This window comes from Schistocerca piceifrons, chromosome 6 (assembly GCF_021461385.2).
Source record: "Schistocerca piceifrons isolate TAMUIC-IGC-003096 chromosome 6, iqSchPice1.1, whole genome shotgun sequence".
Lineage (NCBI taxonomy): Eukaryota > Metazoa > Arthropoda > Insecta > Orthoptera > Acrididae > Schistocerca > Schistocerca piceifrons.
Window position 1 is genome coordinate 490,881,927 of NC_060143.1, and position 23,959 is coordinate 490,905,885.

General features: G+C 43.2%; 1 protein-coding gene across 1 annotated transcript in view; it reads left to right on the forward strand.

Moving 5' to 3' along the window:
• The window catches only part of LOC124803414 (testis-specific serine/threonine-protein kinase 4-like), a 123,144-nt gene that overhangs the window by 38,315 nt on the left and 60,870 nt on the right, over positions 1–23,959 (forward strand). The window contains exon 4 of the mRNA XM_047264599.1: positions 11,043–11,192. Within this exon, the coding sequence (XP_047120555.1) occupies positions 11,043–11,192 (150 nt within the window). The remainder of the gene's footprint in view (positions 1–11,042; positions 11,193–23,959) is intronic.

Below are 23,959 nucleotides of genomic sequence, written 5' to 3' on the forward strand. Positions count from 1 at the left end.
AATCTCTTTCTACGTGCATAGTTTCGCAAACGTTGCAGTAGAACCTAGCAAAATTCGGCGTCTACAGCTGTTCCCCTTGGAACGAACTCTGATAGCACTACATCCTCAATATTGAATTCGATTTTGACTGAAGTGCCTTTTTTAGGGCGAGGAGTTTCACTGGTTTTGCATTGGAAACTCTGAATTTTCGTCTCATTGTCATCCCCATAGCCACAAGCTATATCTCCAGTTACAAATTTGGACATGAAGTCACGATCTGAATGAAGACGAACCGTACCAGCTGACACACGAGTTTCCTTCTCTTCATCACTTAAAAGCCTGGGAACAAATTTTGCACTCACTCATCTCGTTTGCAAATTATCGGTTAAAATACTTTGCATGGACCATTATGAGATTCTAAGTTCTTCGGTATGCTCCCGAATAGTTACCAGCCTGTTTGAATGAACAGTTTTTGTCACTTTTTGCACGTTTCCTTCTGTTTTCAATGGTTAATGGAAGTCTGGAAAGTTGCTCGTCTTCTACCGACTCATTTCCGCTTTTAAATCCTCTCTGACCAGTACTGAAATTACAACATTATGATCAAACACCAGTTTCAACATTTTATGAGTTTCTTTGTGCAGCTTGAAACAGAATTTAATGTTCATACCTCGTTCGAAATTTATGAAGCGCGACAGACACTTTAAACTCAACCTCACTCTAGCGTCTCTGGACGCTGACTGAAAAGTCAGAAAGTGTCGCATTTGAAGTTGCCTGTCTCAGCGGATCACGCTATCGGATAAATTAAATCAAATGGCTGTAGCCTCAGCAGTTGCTGCTAAAAAGACTCAGTCACCGTATATTTTTATCACAACACGTATAATTACCACAGCTGACAAAACCTCAATCTGCTGATAACATTTTTACAAATATGCGCTTATAAAGTCACGTGTTTCACAGTTAAAATTAATAGCAGCACTTGTAATACTTGTACGTTCAGTAAATTGGAGAAATTACATTCGCGAAGTAACTTACACATCACCTACTCTGTTATTCTCTGCTTTGGACACATATTCGTGATTATTTAAGATGATGCTATACGCCATGTAACTCAGATTTTAATCGTGCGTAACACGAACTGTACCATACAATTTCTCGTGCGCGACTGGTAGTCGGCATGAATCACTTCACACGGCGTGTACTTTTGGTGAGAGCCGAAGATGCACAAAGTACTTCTTCTGAATATCGTTGTTCTAATAAAGTTAATGGAAGTTGTTATTAAATTGTCACCTGAACTGCTTGGATGATAGCTTATATTGAGAGCTGGTATTTAGCACGATAGTCAATAAGATCTGAATTATACTTTTAAGATATAAGTAAATGAAAATTAGAGATTTAGCACCTGGCTGCTGTAGTAATTGCCAACAAGTTCGTCGTCCTGCTAACTGGTGCAGTTTCTCATGGGACTCGTGTCCACTATACCACCTGTTATTTGCTCTCACTCTGTCTTTCATGTCATTCATCAGCTACTGTGATCTCAGCCTCAGTATGAACTGAACTTTGGAGTTGGATTTTAGGTCTTCTAAAGCCAGAAATGTCACAGTGTTAAGCCTTTGTTCTCGTCTCAGCCTCAGTATGAAGTGAACTTTGCAGTTATGTTACAGTGTTAAGCCTTTGTTCTCGTTTTCGACCACATGTTAACACGAAGTGAGCGGTATTTGTTTCTTAGTCAACCATCCATAAATTCAAGTGACTCGGAAGCAATCTCTCTCTCTCTCTCTCGCTCTCTCTCTCTCTCTCACTCGTAAGATCATACTTCAGAATCGTGTAACTTTCTTTCTGATCATATTTGTACGACGATGTTCTGATGGTCTGTTAGTTTAACCCGATATATAAGGAGTAATTTTATGCACATTGCTTACTCAAACATTATAACCGTTATTCGCGAATTTCACCGTGTGTACCGTGTCTCCACATGCGAATCATTAAGATTTACTTCATAAAAAAGTATTTATATTTTCATCTGTGAGGCGATGTAAATGTGAGCGGTAGAGAAGGCGTCATCGAGAACTTTTGCTTCCACCAGACAATCTCTCAATTTTTAAGTGGCCAAATGTGACAAACGTTTTTGTCTTCCATAAACTGGGTCTATGGCAGACAACGTATTACACTTTGAGTCACTCTAATACGAGGGCTTTAGTCTATGTATTAACGTAAATCTCGTCTGTGTTTCTTTCAAGTAAACTCCTCCCTTTGCGTAAAGTTTACCATCTCCGAAACTTGACCCTATGGAACGTCTCTTTTTCCAGTCGTCCCAGGGCAAGGAGACCATTTGGGATTCGTGCCAAGCATTTGCTTGAGTCCCTTGGTGTGGAGCGTGTGGCACCGCAACTCCAGGGTTTTACCCGCCTGCCTCCATGGTTGCTCCAGAGGCCCAGCGTCCTTTTAGACTTGTCAGAATACCGGAGGAGCTGCACTCCTGCGTTTCTTTTTACCTCCTTATTTTACGATATTTTAAACCAGCATCCCGACCATGTACCAGTATTTACGGATGGCTCTAAACTGGGGGACTCTGTTGGTTGTGTGCCCGCATCTCGTGGTCGTGCGGTAGCGTTCTCGCTTCGCACGCCCGGGTTCCCGGGTTCGATTCCCGGCGGGGTCAGGGATTTTCTCTGCCTCGTGATGGCTGGGTGTTGTGTGCTGTCCTTCGGTTAGTTAGGTTTAAGTAGTTCTAAGTTCTAGGGGACTGATGACCATAGATGTTAAGTCCCATAGTGCTCAGAGCCATTTGAACCATTTTCTGTTGGTTGTGCTGCTCTTTTCCCTGATCGAGTCGTCAAGTTACGGCTTCCTGCGGCGTTTACCATCTTTGATGCCGAATTGTTTGCGACCTTGCGGGCATTGGAGCAGATGAGATGTGTTCCCAGTCTTAAGTTTCTCATCTGTTCTGACTCCCTGAGTGCCCTTCAGACCGTGCAACACTTGTACCCAGCGGATACGGTCGTCCAGAACATCCATGATGCCCTACTCCCCCTGCAACGGCAGGGGAAGGAGGTTTCTTTCTGCTGGGTGCCGGGACACGTGGGTATTAGGGGAAACGAACTGGTGGATATGGCTGCCAAAGATGCATGTTCTCTCCCTCACGTTGTTGAATGTGCCGTCCCCCTATATGCTGTTACCTCCCTATTGCGTTTTCGTGTTTTGCGTCAATGGAAAGAGGAGTGGCTGGCAGTCGGTGAAAATAAGCTGCGTCTGGTCAAGGCCACCTCGCGGCCATGGCGTACGTCCTACCAGTCATGCAGGCGGGATGAGGTTCTCCTCACTCGCCTCCGCTTCGGGCACAGTCCCTTAACGCATGGTTTTTTACTCCGGCGGGAGGACCCCCCCCCCCCCCCCTCCAATCTGCAGTGCTTGTGGCGTCCAGATTACTGTCCGCCACATTTTACTTGACTGTCCTTTATTCTCTGACCAGAGGGCGGTGGTTTCCCTGCCACCGGATTTGCCCTCTATTTTGCAAGACGACGCAACGACTGTGGTTAAGGTCTTATGGTTTTGTGTCCTGTCCAACTTGTTGCCTCAGATTTTAGGGAGTGGATTTTAATGTGCTGCTGGGTGACTGGCTCACCCAGGTTTTAGGTAAGAGGTCCGCCAGTCACGATTACCTACTTGTTTCACTTCGATTTCTGTTCTCTTTTCCTTGTGTTTCGTTTCCTTTTTTTAGTGCGTTTCTTCTCCTCTTGTTTTGCCTCTGTATGTGAGGATTTGGAACTGCGTCAGGTCTGTGTCTTTTAGCTGTTCTCCTTGTTCGCTGTCCGTCTTCGTCCCTTCACCGCATGTGTTCCTGTTTCTATGCGTTTGGGCGCTGATGACCACACTGTTTAGCGCCCGAAAAACTAAAACCACACACACACACACACACACACACACACAATAGTAGTCAGCTTGTGCTGTTAATGGGTCATGTTCAGTGTCCTTTCCCGAGAAAGGAGTTCCATAGCTAAGAATTGAGTATGCATATAATTAGTATGTAACTAAAAGTCATTGGCTGGCACATGCTGATGACAGGACGTTAAGGGCACAACTTGCTGACGACATTCTCTTTACACGTATCTCACACCACTTCAACTGAGAATCTCAATGACTATAATATTACTGTCATCATCAAACACAAATTTTTACCCATGATTAACACTAATGGAAAAATCATTTTTATATTTAGGAACAATAGTGGGACCTAATATGCTACCCTGGGGGAACTCATGTTTTAAGATATTTTGGTTCTGATAAGTGTTTTAGTGTAGGTTTAGACTTACTTGATGTAGATGCTATCTCTACCCTTTGTGCTCTATGCATTAGGTTTGATAGGAACCAGTCATTATCCATGCATTTCATTCCTAATGCTTATAATGTATATAGTAGAATCTTTTGGTCAATAGAAACAAAAGCCTTAGAAAGACCTAAAATATGCCTGCGACACACTTATCTCTGTCACAGCATCAAGTACTACTTTTTTTAATCCCACTGCGGATGATTCTGTACTTCACCACTTCGGAAATAAAATTGCGATTCACACAAAATGTTGGCCGGCCGGAGTGGCCGTGCGGTTCTAGAGACTACAGTCTGGAGCCGAGCGACCGCTACGGTCGCAGGTTCGAATCCTGCCTCGGGAATGGATGTGTGTGATGTCCTTAGGTTAGTTAGGTTTAATTAGTTCTAAGTTCTAGGCGACTGATGACCTCAGAAGTTAAGTCGCTTAGTGCTCAAAGCCATTTGAACATAAAATGTTGCGTTTATTCAAGTAATACAGTAATCTGTACTTCATATATGATTCTATTATGCTTGAAATGGCTGCAACTGAAATGGGCTGGTAGTTTTCAGAGTCTTCTGCATTACCGCTGTTTAGCAGAAGTACAGCTCTTTTTTTTTAGTCATCAGTCTTCTGACTGGTTTGATGCAGCCCGCCACGAATTCATCTCCTGTGCTAAACTCTTCATCTCAGAGTAGCACTTGCAACCTATGTCTTCAATTATTTGCTGGATGAATTCCAGTCTTTGCCTTCTCCATTCCTTACCTTACCAGTCCACTTGCGTGTTTAAAATATTTTAGAAATGTCCCTATGTGAATGTTTCATTTATTATCTTTCCTATGGGCGCTTGGGTACTCTGTGTGTATTGCTTTGGCACGGAAATTGATGATTCATTTAACCTACTGAGTTTTATTTTTTCATTTTTTATAGTTTTGCTGACATGCTCTGTGGTCAGTAGAAACATCATTGTACTTATTGCATAAATATTTACGTATGATATTTTTTTCTGGGAATTTTTTGTTGTAATTTCTCTGCTATACTTGAAAATTCTCATTCATATAGTTTGCAAGGTGGTGTGGATCATTTATTACTTTGTCTGCCCTCCATTATGCTATTATGTCTTTTTTATCTCTCCCTGTTTCCTTTTACTGATTTACCACACTGTTTTGCTTTTATTCCCTGCATCCTATAGTATTTTGTCATTAAGTGATTTTTCTTGGAGCGATCAGCACCTTCCTATAAATATTTTCTACCTATGATAGAAATTTAAAAACTCTTGTTCTTTATGACTTTTTTTGCATGTAACTGAGGTACTTATGAGTTTAGAAGGACTTATTAACATCAGCTGTTACCCATTTGTTTTTTTGAGACCTTGATACTAATGTGGGTACTTTTGGAAATAACTTTTCAAAGTTAATTTAAATAATGTTGAAAATTTAGAGAATTTCGCAAGTACATTGGTGTCTCTCTACATTTCATCCCAACTTTTGTTTGCTGATTATCTTGAAAAATTTTGTGTTTTGATTTCTGATAAATATCTTTCTTAGGCTTTTTCCCATACCTGATTCAACTGTTATTTCTTTGGCAGAAATGGCCTGGTAGCCTAAGAGCTTTTACAGATACATCTTAATTATCCCATGAAATAATAATGAAATCAAGGCCCTTAGCTGTCGACAAGCGTTGATATACATCAACGGGGACAGTTGAAATTGTGTGCCCCGACTGGGACTCGAACCCGGGACCTCCTGGTTACATGGCAGACGCTCTATTCATCTGAACCACCGAGGGCACAGTGGATAGTGCGGCTGCAGGAATTTATCCCGTGTACGCTCCACCTGTGACCGACATTTCCAACTTAATGCCCACACACTACATTCGTAGCGCCCCTGCCCATTACACTCATTACTCGCGGCAGACAATTTTACCGAGTCCCGTAAGAGTTCGGGCAATGCGTGTGCATCCAGCACAGAAGAAGAAGGTCAATGGCCGGTTAACCTTAACCGTATATGAAGATGGTATCCATTCTTTCGGACATTTCCGAAAGAACAGATACCATCTTCATATAACTATCCCACACATTTGTAGCAACAAGGTCGACTAATGATGCAGTGACTGTAATAACACTTGTTCCACTAGTGACCAACAGGGACAGTCCATAACTCTGAAGGATATTTGTAAGGCTCCTGTTGGTTTCATTTGTGACATTTCTGTTTATGTTCATGTATCTACATGGAATTATGTTAACTTTTGTACTTGAGAGTTTATTTAGGACTTCTGTTAATTTACGGAAAAAAAGGTGCACATTGTCACTGAGTGGTCGATGCAGACACAAAATGATTTGTTTCTTTGTGAGGTCAAGCCCCGTGAATTGAATAGCTGGTATTTCAAAGAATTTGTCTTCACTAAGTTCACATCTTCATTTAAACTATGTTCCTCTTCTGATAAAACCGCATGGTCCTCCAGTTATGAAGTAGTTCTACAGTAAGAGTCTGTCTTATTGTACAACGATAATACTATATGTTGGATTTCTGCGCATCTACACCGTTTGTCACTGACACAAATTACGTGCAGTTCAGACGTTCAAATTCTACTTCAAACTACCGTTGTTTATTTTTTATTGATTGAGTGTTTTGAAGAAGAATTGTTAAGTCTTTGAAACGTCTCATGTTACTTTTTCTGATAGTTGTTGTTCTATATTCTATATGACATGTAGTATATGCATCATTTGGTGTGTTACGTTCTATTTTATGAGTGATTATTTCAGAATTTTTTAGACTGCTTGAGATGCTCTTTAGGCAGTGGACGCTTTTGTTGGGATTTTTGCTGCACAGACAGCTCTGTTCCTGTCAGGGAAAAAGGTCTAGACTGAAGTTATTACGTTTGGCCAAAAAGAGTCAACATAACGTTAAAAACAGCATTTTCTTCCAAGGAATAAAACTGTATAATAAATTGCCCACGGAGACTAAAAAGATTACCAAAAAGAACTTACTTAAAAAGGAAGTAAAATGTAATAGTTAGGCAACACATTCTGTACTGTGATGGATTACTTAGGTAAGACACTGTAAGAGTATGGTAAAAAAATGGAAAACAAATAAGAAATAATAACGATACTAAAACATATACCATTTCACAAACCGCTTTCACTTTAAGTCTTTTCCTCCATTTTTCCTTTTCTCAAATTTGTGCAATGCATGATACAAAGCACGTGTAGTGTTGCGTTGTGAAACAATTGTGTATAGTGTCTGCAGTGACTGGGAGTGAGAAAGGAATGAACAGTGTAGCGCTAGTCTTTTACATATTAAATAAGGCATTTGTAAAACAGGAAACACTGTTTTCAACAGACTGGCCTTGCATTAGGGAGAGTGGGGGTTCCAGTCTTCATACCGTTATCCTGATTTAGATTTTCCATGGTTTCCCTAAATTACTTCAGGCAAATACCGGGGTAGTTCCTACTGTAATGTATAAGGCCTGTTCCATCGTTGTCAGACTAGACTTGTAAGTATGTAAATGCCTGTATCCAGGCTGAATACGTGATGATGTTAATAACTTCGAGGAACGATGGAAAAGAGGAAATGCATCAATTTGAGATAAGGGACTCTGGTGCAGAAAGCACCGAGACGAAAATTATAAGCGAAATTCGTTCTGGTGACCTCTGACAGTGGGTAAGTGTACCGGTACTGTTATTCCTATGGTTGAAGGTAAGCAGCTTTCAGAATTGGTAACATGGACCAAAACAAGGAAAAAATCTATAGTAAACATGAGCTCTGAAATCCATACCTTAAAAGATATGAGCACTCGTCCAGTAGAAGAGTTGTGTTTCACTGTAGCGAAGATAAACAAGAGCTCATAGCTCTTAGGTATGGATTATAGAGTCTTACTTGTTTGACCCATATTACGACCTTTAAAAGTTGCCTACCTTACAACCTCAGCAACAACAGTACCCGTACATGTATTCGAATGTAAGAGGTTGTTTTTGTAGTCTTCGGTTCAAAGACTGTCTTAATGCAGCTCTCCATGCTACTCTATCATGTACAAGCCTCTTCGTCTCCGAATAACTACTGCAATCTACATACTTGTAAATCTGCTTACTGTATTCGTCCTCTTGGTCTCCCTCTACGATTTGCATCTCCCCCCCCCCCCCCCACATACACACACACTTTCCTACAATACTAAATCGGTGTTTCCTTGCTGTCTCAGAATGTGTGCTATCAACCAGTCCCTTCTTTAGTCAAGGAGCGTCACAAATTTCTTGACTTCCCAGTTCCATTCAGTATTTCCTCATTAGTTTCCTGATCCTCCCATCTAATCTTCAGCATTATTCTGTAGCACCATTGACGACTACTTCCTTCTGAGGAGTCCCCGCCGGGAGATCCGAATGGGGGCCTAGTTTACCTCCAGAATGTTTTACCCACGAGGATGCTTCAGACGATTCAAATGACTCTGACAAGGGAACCTCCCCATCGCACCCCCCCTCAGATTTAGTTATAAGTTGGCGCAGTGGATAGGCCTTGAAAAACTGAACACAGATAAATCGAGAAAACAGGAAGAAGTTGTGTGGAACTATGAAAAAAATTAGTAAAATATACAAACTGAGTAGTCCATGCAAAGATAGGCAACATCAAGGACACTGGGAGTCAGGGAGCGCCGTGGTCCCGTGGTTAGCGTGAGTAGCTGCGGAGCGAGTGGTCCTAGGTTCAAGTCTTCCCTCGAGTGAAAAGTTTAATTTTTTATTTTCAGTTTATGTGACAAACTCTTATATTTTCATCACTTTTTTGGGAGTGATTATCACATCCACAAGAAAACCTAAATCGGGCAAGGTAGAAGAATCTTTTTACCCATTCGCCAAGTGTACAAGTTAGGTGGGTCGACAACATATTCCCGTCATGTGACGCACATGCCGTCACCAGTGTCGTATAGAATATATCAGACGTGTTTTCCCGTGGAGGTATCGGTTGACCTATGACCTTGCGATCAAATGTTTTCGGTTCCCACTGGAGCGGCACGTACTTTCGTCTACTAATCGCACGGTTTTGCGGTGCGGTCGAAAAACAGACATTAATCTTATTACATTGAACAGAGACATCAATGAACGAACGGACAGATCATAACTTTACGAACGTAAAGAAAGTAAAATTTTCAGTCGAGGGAAGACTGGAACCAAGGACCTCTCTTTGCGCAGCTACTCACGCTAACCACGGGACCACGGCGCTCCTGAGCTCACATTCTCCTCGATGTTGCGTATCTTGTGCATGGACTAATTTTTTTCATTGTTCCACACAACTTCTTCCTATTTTCTCGATTGATATGTGTTCAGTTTTTCAAGGCCTATCCACAGTGCCAACTTATAACTAAATCTGAGGGGGGTGCGATGTGGAGGTTCCCTTGTGAGCACTATGGGACTTAGCATTTGAGGTCATCAGTCCCCTAGAACTTAGAACTACTTAAACCTAACCTAACCTAAGGAAATCACACACATCCATGCTCGAGGCAGGATTCGAACCTGCGACCGTAGCGGTCGCGCGGTTCCAGATTGAAGCGCCTAGAACCGCTCGGCCACACAGGCCGGCCCAAGAGGATGCCATCATCATTTGATCGTACAGTAGAGCTACATGCCCTCGTGAAAAGTTACGAACCTAGTTTCCCCTTACTTTCAACCGTTCGAAGTACCAGCACAGCAAGCCCGTTTTGGTTGATGTTCCAAGGCCAGATCAGTCAACCATCCAGACTGTTACTTCTGCAACTACTGAACAGGTTGTTGCCCTTTTCAGATAGCCCGCCGTGGTGGCCGAGCGGTTCTAGGCGCTTCAGTCCGGAACCGCGCGACTGCTGCGGTCGCAGGTTCGAATCCTGCCTGGGGCATGGATGTGTGTGTTGTCCTTAGGTTAGTTAGGTTTAAGTAGTTCTAAGTTCTAGGGGACTGATGACCTGAGATGTTAAGTCCTTTAGTGCTCAGAACCATTTGAACCCTCTTCAGATACCACACGTTTGTCTGGTCTCTCAAAAGATACACTCCGTAGCGGTTGCATCTACGGTAGGGCTATCGGTATCACTGAGGCACGCAAACCACCAAATCGGCGGCTTGGTCCATGGTTCATGAGCTCAGACCAATTTTCGCTTATTACTTCCGATTCGTTTGTTGCCGGACTAGGACCCCTAACCTGTAACCGATACATTTGCCCTCCTCCATCATCGATTTATTTATTTAATCGTATGACTAGGGCACCCCGTCGGGAAGACCGTTCGGCGGATTCCGGTCTTTCAATTTAACGCCACTTCGGCTACCTGCAGTCGATGAGGGTGATAGGATTATGATGAGGACAACACAACACGCAGTCCCTTCACGGAGAAAATTCCCCGATCCAGCAGGGAATCGACCCCTGGCCCATAGGATTGGCAAACCGCCACGCTCACCATTCAGCTACCGGGGGCAGTCTCCATCATCCATGAAAGTTTGTGATATCGTCACGGAATCACCTTGAATGTGAATTACATTATCTTTGCTGTTCTCATATTTTAATAGCAATAAATGACCAGTGATCTATCGTTGAATATAACTACTAACACCGGTACTACGATTACTACTATGCACACAGCATGACTTACATGTCCTGCTATACGAAACGATATTCCATTTTTGGAAGGGAGCCAAACTAAAACTTACTGAGTGCGTTGTCTCACAAACTGCGCCACCTCGCTTGGATTTAGTGCGCCTTGTGGACGCTAGTGCAAGATGTCGTCATGAGAACTCGGGTACGTGCAGGATCTACATCGTGATGGAGTTCGCGCCGAACGGCAGTCTGCTGGACGTGATCCAGAAGGACGGACACATCGACGAGGTGCGCAGCCGCCACTGGTTCGGGCAGCTGGTTGACGTCGTCTCCTACATCCACAGCAAACGCGTTGTCCACAGGTAGGGCACCCGCACCGCCACCGCTTTCCAGGGAAGACGGCAGTGCCGATGCGGTCATCATGTTACTCGGGCCAATGGAAACTAACGTTTCTTCAGTAAAAGTGGTTTATTTTTGAGCTTTTTGGTATGATGAATCCCAGTATGTTACGAGTAAACCGTGTCACTCAACATCTTTAACAGTTGACACTCAACATTTAAAGGGCTGTATTTTTAGCTATTAATTGTACGACGGTCACTCCAAAAGAAATGCACACTATTTTTTAAGTCCATCTTTTATTCTACATGTTTGAAAGTTTTACAGTCTGTAGATGCATCCTTTAGGAACAATATTTTCATTTCTCCACATAATTTCCATCCCTCTCAACTGCCTTACGCCTTCTTCGAACCAGAGCCTGTATACCCGCAAGGTAAAATTCTGGACCAACCTGTTGGAGCCACTGTTCGTCAGGGTGCACAAGGGAGTCATCATCTTCAAACCTTGTTCCACGAAGAGAGCAGTGAATTGACGCCTGGTACAGGGAATGGCAATTGAATCTCAATGTAGACAAGTGTAATGTGCTGCCAATACATAGAAAGAAAGATCCTATATCATTTAGCTACAATATAGTAGGTCACCAACTGGAAACAGTTAACTCCATAAATTATCTGGGAGTACGCATTAGGAGTGATTTAAAATGGAATGATCATATAAAGTTGATCGTCGCTAAAGCAGATGCCAGACTGAGATTCACTGGAAGAATCCTAAGGAAATGCAATCCGAAAACAAAAGGAAGTAGGTTACAGTACACTTGTTCGCCCACTGCTTGAATACTGCTCACCTGTGTGGGATCCGTACCAGATAGGATTGATAGAAGAGACAGAGAAGATCCAACGGAGAGCAGCGCGCTTCGTTACAGGATCATTTAGTAAACGCGAAAGCGTTACGGAGATGATTGCGGGAGAGACGCTCAGTAGCTCGGTACGGGCTTTTGTTGAAGTTTCGAGAACATACCTTCACCGAGGAGTCAAGCAGTATATTGCTCCCTCCTACGTATATCCCGCGGAGAGACCATGAGGATAAAATCAGAGAAATTAGAGCCCACACAGAGGCATACCGACAATCCTTCTTTCCACGAACAATACGAGACTGGAATAGAAGGGAGAACCGATAGAGGTACTCAAGGTACCCTCCGCCACACACCGTCAGGTGGTTTGCGGAAAATGGATGTAGATGTACATGTAGAGTCTTTCAGTTTACCAAAGAGATGATATTCGCATGGAGCCAGGTCAGGAGTGTAAGGCGGGTGTTTCAGTGTTGTCCATCCGAGTTTTGTGATCGCTTCCATGGTTTTTTGACTGACAATGTGGCCGCGCATTGTCGTGCAACAGCAAAACATCCTGCTTTTGCCGATGTGGTCGAACACGACTCAGTCGAGCTTGAAGTTGCTTTAGTGTCGCCACATATGCACCAGAATTTATGGTGGTTCCACTTGGCATAATGTCCACAAGCAAGAGTCCTTCGGAATCGAAAAACACTGTAGTCATAACTTTTACAGCAGAAGGTGTGGTTTTGAATGTTTTTTTCTTGGGTGAATTTGCATGATGCCACTCCATTGATTGCCTCTTCGTCGCTGGTGAAAAATGATGGAGCCATGTTTCATCACCTGTCACAATTCATCCAAGAAATTCATCTCCACCATTCTCGTACTGTTCCAAACGTTCGCTGCATACCGTTTTTCTTGTTTCTTTGTGAGGCACTGTCAACATCCTGGGAACCCACCTGGCACAATCCTTTTTTAACGGTAACATTTTCAGTATTCTGCAAACACTTCCTTCCCCTATCCCAACGTAGCGTGTCAATTCCTTCACTGTGATGCGTCTGTCAGCAGTCGCCAATTCGTTAACTCTCTATGTATTGTCTGGAGTGTGCGCAGTACGAGGCCTGCCACTGCGAGGACAGTCCTCAATATTGCCGTGCCCGCTTTCATCACGTAACCCGCTTGCCCACCGACTAACTGTACTGCGATCGACAGGGGCATCTCCATACACCTTTTGCAACCTCTTGTGGAATGTTTCCCACTGTCTCGTTTTCACAGCACAGGAAGTCTATGACAACACGTTGCTTCTGACGAACGTCAAGTGTAGCAGCCATCTTGAAGACATGTTGTGACGGCGCCACTCACGGGAACAGGTTGAACTAAGTTTGAAAACAAGCGGGAAGGATGCATCTACACACTGTAGAACTTTCACACATGCAGAATGCAAACTGTATTTTTACAAAAATAGTGTGCATTTCTTTTGGAGTGTCTCTCGTATATATAACGGGCGGTTAAATGAAAACCCAACACCTGCCACAACCGGACCATGGAGTGATTCCGTTCAGAAGTAATCACGATACGTGTTAAGACATTTATACCACAGCGAGACGAGACGATCGATACCTATAACGAAGAACGCGGTTGGCTCTGCGAAATCCACAACGGCACCGTTTATTGCACTTGCTCGTCCGGCTGAAACCGACGTCCAAAGATGTCTCTCTCCATGTCGGCAAAGATGTGAAAATCAATCGTTGAAGAACTTGGCTTGTACTGACGAAGTTGCAGTGTTCCCCAGCCAAGTCGCTGAAGCGTAGCCTTCGTTCGATTCGCAGTGTGGGAACGGGCCTTATCGTGCTGTCCATCCGACAGCATTCCTGGGCGTTTTGACATAAGGCGCGTCGCAGTTTCTGCAAAGTGTCTTCATAGTGCTGCTCATTGATTGTGGTTCCACGCTCGAGGAACTCGACGAGCAGAGGGCACCTGCAGTCGAAGAATGAGGTCATCACGACTTTACCGATACTTCTGTAAACAGCTGTGGCCTTCCGTGACGGAGGAGATGTAGATTATTTCCACTGGCGGCTTTACCGTTAGTCCTTGGGCTGTCGGACTGAATCATCGTGTTGCACTATAACGCTCGTCCCCACACTACCAACCTGTCGAAGGCTATGCTTCAGCGATTTGGTTGGGGAACACTGGAACGCCCTTCCGTGGGGCCCGGCTCTTACACCGTGTGATTTTCACATCCTTGGCGACCTGAAGAAAGACAGGAGTGGATATCAGTTTCAGTCTGACGAGAAGGTGTAAGAGTGGGTTGCGGTTGTGTATCTGTTAGCGGCTGACCCCGTTCTACGGAGCAGGAATTGATCGTTTCATCTCCCAGTGAGATAAATGTCTTAATGCTCACGGTGGTTTCTTTGGAATGGAACTATTCGATGGTTCTGTTGTGGCGGATGTTCGGTTTTCATTTGACTGCCCCTCACATTTCAAAAACTATATTAATTAATAATAATAATAATAATAATACTTTCGTATGTCGATGGAAGCGTTGCATTGGTTAGTACACAATAACAAACCTGGCAGTGGTGTGGCCTGGAATTCTAACGCAAATGGTGTGTGGGGCGTAGTACAGCCCGTCTACTTTATTACATATTTTGAATATTTTAACGCTGAAATTAGCTGTTTGATCAAATATGACTTATTGTTATTGATTATTATTATTGCATATTATTAATATACAGTGACAGTAATGAAGCTGAACGTTATTTATTACTTATTAATCACATACCAGTCACAACTATTGAGTCATACGCTTCTAATTAAGTAATATATTCACTGACAGAGAGAAGTGTCTTACAGTTACTAACACAGACGTCAAGAATGTCTCTAATTGGAGCCCATGTTTCTACTTCCTTCCTGGCTGCTCAAGTATGCCGGTCACCAAAAGTAGAACGGCTCAAGAGTAATCTGATTCTTTGGGGGGTCATGGTAGCCCAAAAGTCCTTACTCCACTTCCATGAAATGGCCAAAGATATTCCAAATTCAACCAACTGGCCTTGCTTGTGGGTTGCTGCAAAATACAGGGGCCCACTACCATCATTTCGTGCTTCGTTATAAATTTTAGTATGTTCCCTTGTCAATACATCTCTCTCTGACTCCCTATCCGCTTATTTGTAAGCAATTTCATCAATGATATCAGAAAACATAAAAAGATTGCAACACTTTAATGGTGTAGCACAATGTTTGGCACCAACAGCGACTCTTGGAAGAGGGGTAATCATGTACGACCTTGATCTAACATTATGTCGTGAAAATTATTTTCTCCATTTAGTCATTCCATATTTTCCACGTAATAACTATCAATGACCTCACCTTCATCGTTTTCATCTTCTTCCTGCCCTGAAGATGTGTCTTGATCGTTGTCAATAACTGTATCCTCTTCATCTCCATCATCGGAAGCAACTGACCTCTCATCAAGTACGTGTTCAATCAATACTAGGAATTTGTCCCCTTCTGGTTCATAACAATCCATATATAACAATATTTACTATTAATTGTATGATAAGAGCTGGCCGTTGTGGCTGAGCGGTTCTAGGCACTTCAGTCTGGAACCGCGCGACCGCTGCGGTCGCAGGTTCGAATCCTGCCTCGGGCATGGATGTGTGTGATGTCCTTAGGTTGGTTAGGTTTAAGTAGTTCTAAGTTCTAGGGGACTGATGACCTCAGATGTTAAGTCCCATAGTGCTCAGAGCCATTTTTTTGTACGATCAGATATCATATCTTATGCAAAGTTGACAGAAACATGCATGAAACAGCTTATTTCCTTTTTTCTTCTTGTGGGACGAGAATGGTGTGTAGGGGCTTTACAGGACAGATGCTCGTTTCAAGAGCATCTCACTAAGTTCTGTTCTCAACTGAAGTTACAAAAACACACTTGTACCACTCTGCTGACATCTCGTAGCAAATACCTGGACTATAAAGCAGTGTGATGTGTCATCTAGCAATTAACTATAGAAATTCGTCATAAGGGGTGTACCACAGCCCTACACACTACTGCCGGGTTAACAGCGTGCTAGTCAACCTTCGCAACGTAACACGGCAGCCATCCTCCGCGGCATGAATTCTACGTGTCTTGGTAGATTTTCACAGGTATGCAGCATCAGATAACGTTGCTTATGTCAATCAATCACTTACCGTAAATTACTGACAGGTGGGTTTTTAAGGGCCGGTTGCTACAAAAATGATAATTTTCTTCGTAACCCAAGATGCGATCTGTTCGTTGTTTAACAAAGAGACAGCTGAGGGTATAACCGGGGTCCACAAAGAGGGAAATTATGTGGTTAATCGTACGGAAAATGTGTTACAGAGAGCACCATTAAGTGTCACTGGACACGACTGTTGTATTGTACTGTATGAAACTGGGGACCTAGAAACGACGGAGAGGCTTCGTCCCCGCCGTAGCCCGCAGTGGTACACAACCCCACAGCAGGCTACAGCAGTCCACTCACCCCACCGCCGCCCCACACCGAACCCAGGGTTATTGTGCGGCGGTTCGGCCCCCAGTGGACCTCCCCCCCCCCCCCCCCCCCCCACCGGGAACGTCACACACTCTCATACTAGACGAGTGTAACCCCAATGTTTCCGTGGTAGAGGAGTAATTATGGTGTTCGCGTACCTGGAAAAAGTGTTTGCGCAGCAATCGCCGACATAGTGCAACTGAGGAAGAATAAGGGGAACCAGACCGCATTCGCCGAGGCAGATGGAAAACTGTCTTAAAAACCACCCACAGACTGGCCGGCACACCAGAACTCGACACTAATCCGCCGGGCCATACTGCGACGGGTGTCAGGGATTTCCCCTCGAGGACGGCTTCAGATAAAAAAGAATTGAATTATATTGTCAGTTTTTCATATTCTGTTTTACAAGATCTGGTGGGCGGAAACTATTCAGCGTCGGGCCATATTTTATTGATATTGCCTCTGAATAACTGTTTGACAGTTAGGGATAAGAATGGCACTAAGTATGTGTTGAATTAAAGAATGTAAGTCGTGTTCCACTTACAACTTGTAACTTGTGACTATTAGATAGGCTTTTGCTTAAGTGTCTTTAGTATCATATAAGTGCTGTGGAAATTCACGTCAAGGAATTAAAGTTTATTTATGATTTAACCTTAATACTCGGAAGTGACAGTTTATTTATTCAGTGGCCGAGAGATTGCTTTTTGAATAGGAAAGACTCCACTGTTTGTGTGCATCTAGCTATCGCCCAGTTACGTCCCAGATTTGTTCCATGTGACTCAGGTAACGCAATTTTGATGGCCAGTACATCAAGGTGAGTTCACTGTCACACCCATGAAAGCACTGTAACACGATTGTGGCCTTATGACATGGACAGTTATCCTGTTGGAAGATGCCATGTCTTCACATCAAGCATTAAGGGTTGCCAGTGCTCCGCAATAATGTTCAAGTAGTCGGCGGCTCTCACGGTGTCTTCGATTAGTACCACAGAAGAACAGGTGAATGTCCGTCACAACGTCATACTTCCCTCACCTGCCTGGGTCGTGACGCAGTGTACGCTTCGAGCAGCCGTTCTCGTGTGTGAAGGCGTATTCTGATACTACCATCGACCGGACGTAACAAGAAACGTTATTCGTCCTCCTAGACGAGACGTTTCCACTGATAAATAGTCCAACCTGGATGACCCCTTTACCCACTGCAGTAGTAAATAACAATATCGTTGCATTGACTTGGGAACGAGTAGAAGTCGCTGCTGCTGAGCCCTATGTTCAAGAATATGCGCTGAACGGTGGTTTCCGAAACACTTATGACTGCACCAGTATTACACTTTCCTGTCAGATCTGCGCAGATTGCCACCTGTCCTGCTGTAAAGAACGGACCAACCTCTGATCTGCACGTTCTGTGGTGCGGCATAGGAGTCGAATGGCTTCTCTCCCTCCCTCGGTTTCACCGTACTTGAATCACCTTCCATAGATGATCGCGACAGTAGCACGTGAGCAGTCGACCAGCTTCGCCGTTTCCAAGGTGCTCCTGCCCAAGCACCAGACCATAACGATCTATCCTTTGTTCAGGTCGCTTATATCAGAGGATTTCCTTGCCCATATTGTCACTAGAATGATTTGCCATTCGTCTCTGCTCCGAATTCCATCTTCGCCGCTTCCGAGATGCGTCTCCCGTGAGCCGGCCGCGGTGGCCTAGTGTTTCTAGGTGATTAATTCCGGAACCGCGCTGCTACTACGGTCGCAGGTTCGAATCCTGCCTCGGGCATGGACGTGTGTGATGTCCTTAGGTTAATTAGGTTTAACTAGTTCTAAGTTCTAGGGGACTGATGACCTCAGGTATTGAGTCCCATAGTGCTTAGAGCCATTTGAACCATTTTCGTCTCCCTTGCATTGGACTATAATAATCTCTCCTTTGTAAAAGTCGCTCAACCCTACAATCGCTAGAATGATTCCTTAGTCGCATCTGCGCCTCTTATGTAGTTTCGTTTCCACGTTACTTGCTCAGAACGTCACAATGCGGTACTCAGTCTCGCAGTGCGCGGTAGTCATAGTGTTCGGTCTCATCAGTATTAACTACTATGAACAGCTCTTCGATTCTTTTTACTTCTGTACAAGAACCATTTCGATGCGAATAAAGTGCTAATACGATATTCTACATTTATTAGCGAAACAGGTTGGTAAACCTGTACCCAAAGAAGAAGAACGAGGCGGCTGCTGTGACCGTGCGGTTCTAGGCGCTTTATTCCGGAACCGTGCTGCTGCTACGGTCGCAAGTTCGAATCCTGCCTCGGGCATGCATGTGTGTGATGTCCTTAGGTTAGTTAGGTTTAAATGGTTCTAAGTCTAGGGGACTGACGACCTCAGATACCAAGTCCCATAATGCTTAGAGCCATATGAACGATTTGAAGAAGAACGTTCCAAGTATCCGTGCAAGAAGTTTCCTCATTTGTCAGATGTGAGACAGAGAGAATGCGTGTTTGTTCGACCTGACATTTGAAAATTGATATTAAGTTCCAACTTTCAATAAGTAAAATATGATGAATGGATTACATTTAAGGCGTTTGTTACTAAATTCGAAGGTAAAAAGAGGGAGTGCATTATATCTGTGTTGTAGCATATGTGCTGGAAAAATTCAAGACTTTGGGTTACATGACAAGTCTTAAGATGTAGTTTTTGAACAGCTGTCTTTATTTATTCCCTGAAGCTACGGTTGATGTCAGTGACGTACAAGGTGAGCGCTCTATCAAGACCTGAAAGTAAAGAAAATCTGGTATACGGACCGTTCAAATACCAATATGATGGAAATCACGTGTTGGTCACTTTATCGATACGCACAAAAGGCAACTCTTCGAAGATAAAGCTGTATTAGATCCTTTATTAGGTGATAAAAGGAAAATATAAGCCACAGAACATTTAACTTCTACGTAATTACTTGTCAATAAAACCTTTGTTCACGTTAAAAAGTTAAATTATATTTTTGTTCACTTTTCTATATTAGAACGAAGTGAAATAGTAACACAACTGTACGTGATACAAAGAGGTCGTATTGAGGTCCAACAGTAGCGGAAATCAACAAGTTCTCATATCTGGGCTACGACATTACTATACATCTCGTCGTCATGTTATTGCTACAAAAACTTCGATGTGTGTGTGTGGAATTGTCAAGAACTTTCGGAGTTGGGGATACAAGACATTTCTGAAACTCTACAAAGTTATGTTAATGCCAAACATGCTGTATAGAAAGGCTTTTGGAGTAAGACAGATAAGAAGAAAGCACAGAAAAGAGATTTCTCAGGAGGTTTTGCGTCACAAGACAAGAAGACAAGTGAGGCCATCAGAAAGGAACTCGAGATATAAGGGGCAGTCAAATGAAAACGAGCAGATGGGGAGAAAGCAAGTAAAATGTTTATTGTCTCAAAAGTAATCGCCATTACTGTTAACATATTTACACCGTTGTGAGACAAAACGGTCAGTGTCTTCATGGAGGCATATTTGCGGTTGCCTGCGGTAACATGTTGTACTCAGACGTGCATCTCTTCGTCCGAGGCAAATCGACGACCAAAATGTGGAAATCGCATGGGGAGACATTGGGACTGCATGGAGAATGTGTATAGGCTACCCAGCGGCACTTCTGCAGTCTCTCTCTCTCTCTCTCCCCATGCGATTTCCATATTATTGCTTTCCTGAAGAAAGACATTCGTGGCCGTAGATTTGTTTCGGACGAAGAGGTGCACCCTTGGATACAGTCACGGTTCCATAGGCAAACACAAACATTACTTCAGGAAGACACTAACCGTTTTGTTTCGCAGTGGATAAATGTATTAACATCTATGACGATTGCTTCTGAAATAATAATCAGTTTACGTACGTTTTTTCCACCTCTCTCGTTTTAATTTGACTACCGCTCATATTTAACCGTAATGAAGAGATAATAAACTACAGAATGGAAAGGAAACAGTCATTTAGAAAAATGAATGACACAAGAATTTCAATGATGTTCTGAAATACGTGCCGAAAATAGGAAAAAGAAAAGTATTCTTGCTTGTTTTATTTATCGACATCCAGACATAACACATAAAGACAGGCACCATGTACTTTATCCACTTACACATATACTGCGTCGATGAAGGCAGGGAATATGATGTACATCGTAACATGCCATAATGAAACATAACATAATGGTTATGTAAGAAATATAATTTGGTGAGATTATTTTGACAGAAGTTCATCACTTTTTGATGTATGTTGCTGAGACTTTGTATCTTTGTCTCTCTAATGAAAAGTTGTATAGCCGTCTGTATTTGGTAATACCGTCCGTTGTTAATAATGTTATCACGTTCGTTGGTTGTTTGTTTTCTGGAGACACAACTTCCTACGTAGTCTTATGCTGTAGTTTGGAGAGGCCGAGCGGTTCTAGGCCTACAGGTTCGAATCCTGCCTCGGGCATGGATGTGTGTGATGTCCTTAGGTTAGTTAGGTTTAAGTAGTTCTAAGTTCTAGGGGACTGATGACCTTAGAAGTTAAGTCCCATAGTGCTCAGAGCCATTTGAACCATTTTTTTGTAGTTTGGAGCCGCCGAAAAAAAAAATGATTCAGATATTCTTGAGAACTGGAGTCACAGTAGAGACGCGGCACCATAATGCGTCAACACGGATGCTGGTGGTACCTCTCATGGTTGAGTCAAAGGACTGATGTTGTCACTTGGAATTTTTGCTGCAGTTATACTTTTCATAACATTGATGTTACATGAATTTAGGGACCACTGTTGTTTAATCTCTTTCTAGAGAGCTAGGTAATGGTGGAAGAGACGACTGGATCAAATCTTTCGAGGGTACAGCAAATCAAGGGTAGTTTAATCTTTGGTGTTATAACAGATACGTACGTCAATAATTCAGTTGAGGCAGCGACCACAGCGAGTGAGATATGTCGACGCTGCGAGCCGAAATGCTGAGATTCAGTCCTCTGTAGCCCATGAATCGTAGTTTGCAGGGGAAGCAGCCAAGGAGCGGAATTTACCTTTTCTTGTCTTGGGTTAGAAAGGGGCTGAAACTCTCCCGATACCTTCTTGTTGTCAGTAACAGGTAGATTTTTCTTCGAAATTCCTTTCTTCAACGTATTCCTTCGAATTCGATAGGTGATTGCACTAGTTTTGAAAGCCATGCCGTCCTCCATGCCATACTCATTCCGTAACTGAATGCCTCCCTTGCCATTAAATGTGCACACCATCGCTGTAAGGAAAAAATAATTTTATTGGTTCAAATGGCTCTGAGCTCTATGGGACTCAATTTCTGAGGTCATTAGTCCCCTAGAACTTAGAACTAGTTAAACCTAACTAACCTAAGGACATCACAAACATCCATGCCCGAGGCAGGATTCGAACCTGCGACCGTAGCGGTCTTGCGGTTCCAGACTGCAGCGCCTTTAACCGCACGGCCACTTCGGCCGGCAATAATTTTATTACATAATAATAATTATTATTATTTATGTTATCATTATTTATTAGGTAATTATTACATTTATTTTTAAAATTATTATTTAAGATGATTTATCATTTGTTACAGTACATTCAGTAGTTTTTCACATAAATAAAAGCCAAAACACAAGACCGAACGTGGTGGCACATGATTTGCACACTAGACTCGCAATGCGGAGGAAAACGGTTCAAACCCGCGTCCGGCCATCCTGATTTAGGCTTTCCGTGATTTCTATAAATCGCTTCAGGCAAATGCCGCGATGGTTCCTTTGAAAGGGCACAACCGAGTTACTCCCCCCATCCTTCTCCAATCCGATGGGACCCGTGACCTAACTGTCTGGTCCCCTCCCTCAAATCAATCAATCAATCAAAAACGCATTAAACGAAATTAATTCGCGGCGGGTATATTGTTCAGTGACTAGCTAACGTGCCCGCATAAACGTTGTTCCCCAAAATCTGTTGTTAGTGGGCTCTCCCACAAAGCATTTGTAAACATGAGAATTTGTCACTGAGTACGAGGGTCACTCCAAAAGAAATCCACACTATTTTTTCTAAGATCCATCTTTTGTTCTACATGTTTGAAAGTTTTACTGTGTGTAGATACACCCTTTAGGAACAATATTTTCATTTCTCCACATAATTTCCATCCCTCTCAACTGCCTTACGCCATCTTGGAACCAACGCCTGTGTACCCGCACGGTAAAATTCTGGACCAACCTGTTGGAGCCACTGTTTGGCAGCGTGCACAAGGGAGTCATCATCTTCAAATCTTGTTCCACGAAGAGAGTCTTTCAGTTTCCGAAAGAGATGATAGTCACATGGAGCCAGGTCAGGACTGTAATGCGGGTGTTTCAGTATTGTCCATCCGAGTTTTGTGATCGCTTCCATGGTTTTTTGACTGACATGTGGCCGTGCATTGTTGTGCAACAGCAAAACATCCTGCTTTTGCCGATGTGATCGAACACGACTCAGACGAGCTTGAAGTTTCTTCAGTGTCGTCACATATGCATCAGAATTTATGGTGGTTCCACTTGGCATGATGTCCACAAGGAAGAGTCCTTCGGTATCGTAAAACACTGTAGCCATAACTTTTCCAGCAGAAGGTGTGGTTTTGAATTTTTTTTCCTTGAGAGAATTTGAATGATGCCACTCCACTGATAGCCTTTTCATCTCTGGTTAAAAATGATGGAGCTGTGTTTCAAAACCTGTCACAATTCTTTCAAGAAATTCATCTCCACCATTCTCGTACTGTTCCAAACGTTTGCTGCATACCGTTTTTCTTGTTTCCTTGTGAGCCACTGTCAACATCCTGGGTACCCATCTGGCACAAACCTTTTTTATCGCCAACACTTTCAGTATTCTGCAAACACTTCCTTCCCCTATCCCAACGTAGCGTGACAATTCGTTCACTGTGATGCGTCTGTCAGCAGTCACCAATTCGTTAACTCTCTGCACGTCGTCTGGAGTGTGTGCAGTGCGGGGCCTGCCGCTGCGAGGACAATCCTCAATATTGCCGTGCCCGATTTCATCACGTAACCTGCTTGCCCACCGACTAACTGTACTGCGATCGACAGCATCATCTCCATACACCTTGTTCAACCTCTTGTGGATGTTTCCCACTGTCTCGTTTTCACAGCACAAGAATTCTATGACAGCACGTTACTTCTGACAAATGTCAAGTGTAGCAGCCATCTTGTAGACATGCTGTGACGGCGCCACTCACGGGAACAGGTTGAATTAAGTTTGAAAACAAGCGGGAAGGATGTATCTACACACTGTAAAATTTCACACATGCAGAATGCAAACTGTATTTTTACAAAAATAGTGTGCATTTCTTTTGGAGTGACCCTCGTAACAACTCTTTTAACACAAGTAAGTTAGGGAAACATAACTTGTTAGATCAATTTTTAATAATTACATGGAACGAAACTTGATGAGAATATTTCAAAAAAACACAGAAAACGGGACAGCGAGGTAACGC